We start from the raw sequence: 7,500 nt of genomic DNA, 5'->3' as shown, positions 1-7,500 counted from the left end.
ACATGGACAAACATTTAAAAAGAGCCCCAGTATGTATGATGACGTGCAATTCATATGGACAAGTTAAAAGTTACCAACACCACGCACAACTATAAATAAATAAAGTGGCATGGTGCAATCCTTAAAAACAAAACGTTACCAGCACTGTTTTTTTTTAAAGTGCTGTTGTGCATCCAAAAGTGCATTTTCTGTCCAGTTCAGTCCAACGCTTCATTCAGTTTTGCCGGGGGAGGGGGGGGAGGGGGCGCAGTTCGTTTATGAGCCTCACTGCACTTGGGAAAAAACTGTTTTTCATCCTGGTTGTCCTTGCCCAAATACTCCTGTACCTTTTCCCAGAGGGTAGGAGCATAAACAGGCCGTGTTGCAACTTGGGAATCTAATAATACCCGTTGTCAACTTGTCATAGCACCCGTTTTAACTGTCTGTCTGTCTGTGTCCCACATGGAGCAGTCTGCCTGTGTGTGAAGAGTGCAAACTGACTGTGAAAAGTGGAGTGGTAAAGTAATCAATTTGCAGGTGTGGGGTTGCCATGGCATCTGCCTGTGTGTGAAGACTGAAGAGGGCAAACATTCCGGACCATCGCTTTACTTACCGTCATCCAACAGGCACCAACCAGTGGTAGAGCTCACAGCTTACACTGTCCACATCCGCATCCCAATGCACACCACTGTTTCTCATTGTCCAAACTGGACACTATAGCCTACTTGAAGTTTCATGTGAAACCGGTTGGATCTTTATACTGCAGGGAGAGAGTTCATGATGAACTGAAATTAATTTACAAAGTACAATCCCAACATGATCATACCGTAGTGAAATGTGTCAAGAGTCTGAAATCTTACGACTTGCTCATCTTCAATTTTATTGTCACATGACAGCTTTACAGGTGTAAAAATGTGGGTGAAATTGAATAATTCTTTGGTAAAAGCTCTCTTTGCATTTTTCAGTAAAGGGAAGAAGCAAAGAGTGAAAGAAAGAACAAGAAAAACAGGTCAGTTATTCCAGATATGAGTAAAATAATATATGAGTAAAATAATATATACTGTAGTATACCTACAAATGGTACACAGTTAGACGAAATTACAATGGAGCGAGGAAGTTAAAATAGCAGCAGATATAATAATAATAATAATAACAGATATATACAGTGGTGGAAAAAGTACATTTTGTTCTTAAGTAAAAGTATCAATACTGCAATGTAGAAACACTGTGTTACAAGTGGTCAAAAAGTACAAACGTATTGGTATCTAAATGTACTTAAAGTACCAAAAGTAGAAAGTGCTAATTATGCAGAATGCCCCCATTTCACAAGTTTTCAAATGTATAAAAAGTATAACAATCTTTTGAAAATAGCAGATCTACATGCTCACATTGTGAGCTTGTAGATCTGCTATTTTCAAATGGCCAAAATGTATAGAGCTGAAGTGGTTAATATGTGTTTTGTAATATTAATCAAAATCATTAAAGTAAATTAATTGTAACTAAAGTTTTCAAATAATTGTAGTGTAAAAGTACAAGTAAAAGTACCATATTCGGCCCAGGCCGTAGCGTAACGGTCTGGGCACCGGACTGGTGATCCAGTCGCGGTGTGCCGCGGGTTCGACTCACGGACCCGACACGGCCTTTACCGCATGTTATCCCCCCATCTCTCTACCGTTTCCTGTCAGCCTACTTTCTATCCCTTAAAAAATCAATAAAGGCGTAAGCCGCAAAAAAATATCTTTAAAAAGAAAAAAAAAAAAGTACCATATTCGACTCTGAGATATAGTGGAGTAAATATTCAAGTGAAGTAAAAGTACCTCAGATTTGTACTTAAGGACAGTACTGTCATAATTTGTCAGGGGCAGTGAAATGTGTGTGACCAGCACCAGCCACGAACTGGATATACAACCCACTTCTGAAATAATAACCCATTAAGACCTGAGACCAGATTCTACAAATGTCTTCTATAAGTTTTCGGAATAACCTATGTTTCAAGGATCAGCAGTGCTCAAACTATTTCATGTCAAGGACCCCCAGAATTATCCCTATTCGGCAGCTGATCCCATCCGAAAATGTTGCCAGCCAGGCACCCCCCAGAAGCAAAAATTTGAGTTAAAAACGTTTAGAATACAGTATATATTCAAAGATTTGTGCCACATTTTCACAATTTTTTAAAACATCTACATTCTACAAGGAGCATTCAGTGATTTGGGTGATTTGGAGAAAACCCCGGTCCGCCCTGGTAACAAGATGTACACATGCACGCACTACAGGTGGGGGGGGGGGGGTGGCACGCGACAGGCCAACAGCACACAGGCCCGTCCCCACTCGATCATGATTGGCGGAAGGCCTCTCTCCATCCTGATTGGATGAAGGCTTTGCCACCTATACCAAGAACGAAACCTACGGTTTTTTGACCGTCAGGGGACAGGGAGAAACTCCTTATAATGGTCAGCACACTCTATAGAGCGTTGCGGCAGCGGTGGCCGAGTGGATTGCGGAGCGGGCTAGATATCGGAAGGTCGCCAGTTCGAATCAGCGGTCCGACACGTTAAAATTACCACCGTTGAAGTGCCCTTGGACAAGGCATTGAACCACTACCATGAAATGCTCCATGTGGGCCTGGCTGTAAACAAGTATCTGATGCTTAGTCCAGTTACCCTTGGTAAACTTGATTTACCAGAACGCATTTCTTCTTCTTCTTCTTCTCGCAGTCCCGCCCCCTTTCTTGACGACGCCAGGCCCAGGAAATGATTCCCAATGTATTTTTCCCATAGACATTTCAAAAAGTATTTATTTAAAGACAGTTAGGCCGCGGACAAAGCCAACTCGAGTCATGACAACTCATGACACAAACACAATATTTTGGACCAAACAAATAATTATTAAAGAAGAAAAACAACAAAAAAGTGCATTTTTTTTCTTCTTTGTAATTATTTTTTGGTCCAAAATATTGTGTATGTGTCATGAGTTGTCACGACTCGAGTTGGCTTTGTCCGCGGCGTAAACGTCTTTAAATAAATACTTTTTGAAATGTCTATGAGGAAAATGAACGGATAATCATTTCCTGGGCCCTGGTAGGGGGCGGGACTGCGACGCTCTATAGTAGGGAGGATTATCACAACAAAACAAAAAAATAAGTGATATTTGAATTAAGTGAAATCACTGAATATACCTTTAACATAATGGCTAGAGTGGTTAAAAGCTAAGCTGACACAGGTACGTTCCAGGTCTTAATGGGTTGCCAACAGTGAAATGTATCACATCACAGGTCAGGCATAGAGAAGTTGTCAAACTTTGGCTCCATGTTTGCGTTGATGCTTTGAACGTTGACGTGTTGACTGTGCGCGTTCTGATTCCTCTGCTTTTGCACACTGTGCTGCATGCCGTAACAAAAGTAGATGAGCAAACCTGTAAAACAATTAAGAAAAGTTACAACATGTGTTATTATTTGATGTATTGGGCAAAAACATCCATCCATCCATCCATCTTTAATTGATGTATTGGGCAAAAACCTCCATCCATCCATCCATCTTTAACCGCTTATCCGTAGTCGGGTCGCGGGGGCAACAGCCCCAGCAGAGCGCTCCAGACTTCCCTCTCTCCAGAGCCATTCTCTCATCTCCATTTTAATCTGTTGTGTTTTTTCGTAGATTATGAATGCCCTACTTGACCGTACTACAGCGCAGATCCACCTGTGGTGCATCGATCGGCTTTGTCGGGCGTCTATCCGAAACACAAGTGGCTCAGGGGATGGAAGCCGATATTGATATTGGTCATTGCACATACTCTTATACGGGCTGGGGCAGCGCATGTCAGCAGGGAGTGTTGGATTGAGGAGTAGTCCTCCCGGAGAGGGTTCCTCACTCAGGATACAACAGTACGTCCTCCCGGTGGGGGCTCCTCACTGGCAGGTTGAGTCAGTATAGGATACAACAGTACCTCCTCCCGGTGGGGGCTCCTCACTGGCAGGTTGAGTCAGTAGGATACAACAGTACGTCCTCCCGGTGGGGGCTCCTCACTGGCAGGTTGAGTCAGTAGGATACAACAGTACGTCCTCCCGGTGGGGGCTCCTCACTGGCAGGTTGAGTCAGTAGGATACAACAGTACGTCCTCCCGGTGGGGGCTCCTCACTGGCAGGTTGAGTCAGTAGGATACAACAGTACCTCCTCCCGGTGGGGGCTCCTCACTGGCAGGTTGAGTCAGTAGGATACAACAGTATATCCTCCCAGAGGGGGTTCCTCAGTAGGATACAACAGCAGTGACAACACAGACATTGTTGGGGAATAATTGAGGTATAGGAGACCCCCGGATGTAAACCATTAAGTATCCAGCCTGTACCATGATGGGCACTATATACTGTAATTCCACAATTCCACATGTACCCCTAGTAATGTTCAATGGACTGTATAAATATGCTCTGTTCACTCTGTATCCTACCACCGGTGTACTTTTGAGGCCTTGCGAGGCCTTGCTTAGAAGTGCACAGGTCAGGTTGGGTGAGAGGCCTTGTTTGACCTCTCTCTAGCCCTCATCTGAGGAGAGAGCTTCTGGTGCCGTGTGGCAGAGAAACCTCTGCTATCCAGATGTTATGATAGCAAAGATAAGGAATGCTGTTATTGCGGGAGCGGAGAGGTGAGGTAGCGAACGTCGATCCATCACCCGGGGAAATTGGCAAAGAACAATCGCAGGTTACCCGGTCCGAGGGAAACCTCGTATCCCTCTCTTCGCACGAAGAGTCGGAGAGCGTTGATTTATGGATGTTATTGAAGGGTTGACGACTGTTATGACGACTGTTATTGAACAGAGCGTAACCGTGGTCAAAACACAGCGTGTGCTGGCGACCCTTCTCGATGACCGCACGGCGGGCGACGGGAGGAGTTTTGGCCCGATACAGGCCTAATAAGGAATCAAACTGAGAGAGAGGAGGGTCTTGATTTGTGCATAAATACGGTCGGGTTTACCATTGTTAGTGAGTCTGCCGGCTGGCTGCAGAACTCACGGCGCGCCGATCTTGCTATCTGTGCATGGGACCTTTGACCTTTGTGAGATGACATCTCTCGTCTGACAAGCTACTTCTATGGATTAATAAACATTTCTTTGATTACACCGTCGACTCTGGTCTGTCCATTTCGTCTACAATTGGAACTCATCCACAACATGTGTGTAGGGAGGAATTAAATGGCATAACGATTAAATTAGGGAGACAAAGCGAGTGAAAACTGTTGGCTACCCGTACAAAAAGAAAATCCACAAGAATGCGGTTCAAAGCGACACGTTTTGAGCTTGTAGATCTGCTACTTTTGCTATACTTTGTGAATTAGAATGCTGAACATGGTTTTGGACATGTGATATGAGGTTTCCACCCGACAGAAACGATCTTTAATTGATGCGCGTTCATGATAATAATAATAATAATAATAGTCTCAGTCTCCATACCTACGGTCATCCAAATGGCATAGCGGATCCAGGTGTCAGATCCCAGCTGGACCATCAGGTAGATGTTTACAAACGTGCTGAATATGGGAAGCAAGGGCACCAAGGGAACCTGGAGAAATACAGGTCAAACTGTTAAGACTCAGATAACCACCATAAGCCCTATATTGAGGATACGGATTTTCATTCTAACCTGTCGTGAATGAATTGACCCAAATATTATCTATTCATGCTCAACATTATTTGTATTCAATCCACGTGCCGTCTGAGATCTGGAATTCTGTGTCATTTTCAATGAGTGTAGACGATAGCGCATCCAACGGAGCATGCAGAATATGACATTCATGGATTTACTCTTTTAGACATCATTTTGTGCCACAAAATGTTAGCCTGGACTCGCTCGAGTTCCCTGATTTGTTTTGTCACTTCACTGTACTCTTGACAAATCAAATCACGGAACGCAGAAAATCAGACTGGAAACCAGGCTAACACAATTGTGTACATTTCATGAAGTTAACTAAATTCAACAAAGAGGCAGGAATTTACAGCTCTAGGTTACTACTTTCTATCTGTGTGGGGATTCAATGACCAAAACCTACCATGAAAGCAGCCTTGGAGGTGCTCTGAGGTTGTCTGCATATTAAAGGACCACTTCACCACTTTTCAACCCATCTTCATATAATAGGTCCTCACTAATAATCATGAAAAAATGGCACGATTCTTTTCTACTCAGTCTGTGTCTCATAGGAGGGCTGTGGGCAGTTTAGAAACTGTCTTCCAGTGACATCATCAGGCAGATTTCTTTTTTTACAAGATTTCTTTACAAAAATGTTTAGATTTTTATTATCGTAAGAACAATGGCTTCCATTTTCGCATTGCAACTTTTCAGGACTAGAAAGCCTGCAGTTTCTATTAGCTTGTATTCCCCATCGATGATGTCACTGGAAGACGGTTCTGAACTGGCCACAGCCTTCCTATGAGACACAGACTGAGTAGAAAGAAATTGCGCCATATTTTCCATGATTATTTGTGAGGACCTATTATATGAAGATAGGTTGAAATGTGGTGAAGTGGTCCTTTAACAACCTACCATGAAAGCAGCCTTGGAGGTGCTCTGAGGTTGTCTCCATATCAACAACCTACCATGAAAGCAGCCTTGGAGGTGCTCTGAGGTTGTCTCCATATCAACAACCTACCATGAAAGCAGCCTTGGAGGTGCTCTGAGGTTGTCTCCATATCAACAACCTACCATGAAAGCAGCCTTGGAGGTGCTCTGAGGTTGTCTCCATATCAACAACCTACCATGAAAGCAGCCTTGGAGGTGCTCTGAGGTTGTCTCCATATCAACAACAACCTACCATGAAAGCAGCCTTGGAGGTGCTCTGAGGTTGTCTCCATATCAACAACCTACCATGAAAGCAGCCTTGGAGGTGCTCTGAGGTTGTCTCCATATCAACAACCTACCATGAAAGCAGCCTTGGAGGTGCTCTGAGGTTGTCTCCATATCAACAACCTACCATGAAAGCAGCCTTGGAGGTGCTCTGAGGTTGTCTCCATAAGCCCAGGGCGGTGAGCACCAGCAGCGCTGTGAGCACGGTGACCCCCAGGACGCTCCACCACTCCTGGCTCTGCAGGGAGGCTGCAGCCTGGCTGATGAGGAGGCTCAGCAGAACAGCTAACAGGACTGTATATAAACAAATAAATGGTGCATTTATGTAGCACCTTTATTCATACATTCATTTACATAGATTGTGCATTACATTCACACACATTCACACACATGGCGGAAACCATGCAAGGCACCAACCAGCACATCAGGAGCAATTATGGGTTCAGTGTCTTGCTCAAGGACACTTCGACAGTAACTCTGGGGGAGCCCGGGTTCGAACTGGGAACCTTGCGGTTGCCATCCGGCCACTCTACCCCTGAGCCACCGCCAATAAATGTAAGCTATTTGTCATATCTGCCCTCTGCAAGTTTTGATAACGAAGCCCAAAAGTATATGCATTCGTATGTCCAATGCCAAAAAAAACACAATTAAATCATCAATCACAATTATTTGCATGACAATTAGTGGTCTACTTA

General features: G+C 44.1%; 2 protein-coding genes and 1 pseudogene across 3 annotated transcripts in view; all 3 read right to left on the bottom strand.

The window, feature by feature from the left end:
• The window catches only part of LOC310855850 (cationic amino acid transporter 2-like), a 234,442-nt pseudogene that overhangs the window by 167,066 nt on the left and 59,876 nt on the right, over nucleotides 1-7,500 (bottom strand). The gene's annotated exons all lie outside the window — the stretch shown is intronic.
• Nucleotides 1-7,500, bottom strand: part of LOC310866792 (nuclear factor 7, ovary-like) — a 61,205-nt gene that overhangs the window by 22,563 nt on the left and 31,142 nt on the right. The gene's annotated exons all lie outside the window — the stretch shown is intronic.
• Nucleotides 3,245-7,500, bottom strand: part of LOC310870287 (cationic amino acid transporter 2) — a gene marked incomplete at both ends in the record, with an annotated part of 38,546 nt that continues 34,290 nt past the window's right edge. Inside the window, 3 exons of the mRNA XM_083781448.1 lie at nucleotides 3,245-3,390; nucleotides 5,419-5,527; nucleotides 6,933-7,099. Of these exons, the coding sequence (XP_083637574.1) occupies nucleotides 3,245-3,390; nucleotides 5,419-5,527; nucleotides 6,933-7,099 (422 nt within the window). The remainder of the gene's footprint in view (nucleotides 3,391-5,418; nucleotides 5,528-6,932; nucleotides 7,100-7,500) is intronic.

Source organism: Protomyctophum parallelum (assembly GCF_964188405.1).
Source record: "Protomyctophum parallelum genome assembly, chromosome: 1".
Lineage (NCBI taxonomy): Eukaryota > Metazoa > Chordata > Actinopteri > Myctophiformes > Myctophidae > Protomyctophum > Protomyctophum parallelum.
The sequence above is the reverse complement of the archived record's forward strand: the minus strand, read 5'-3'. Positions and strand labels throughout refer to the sequence as shown.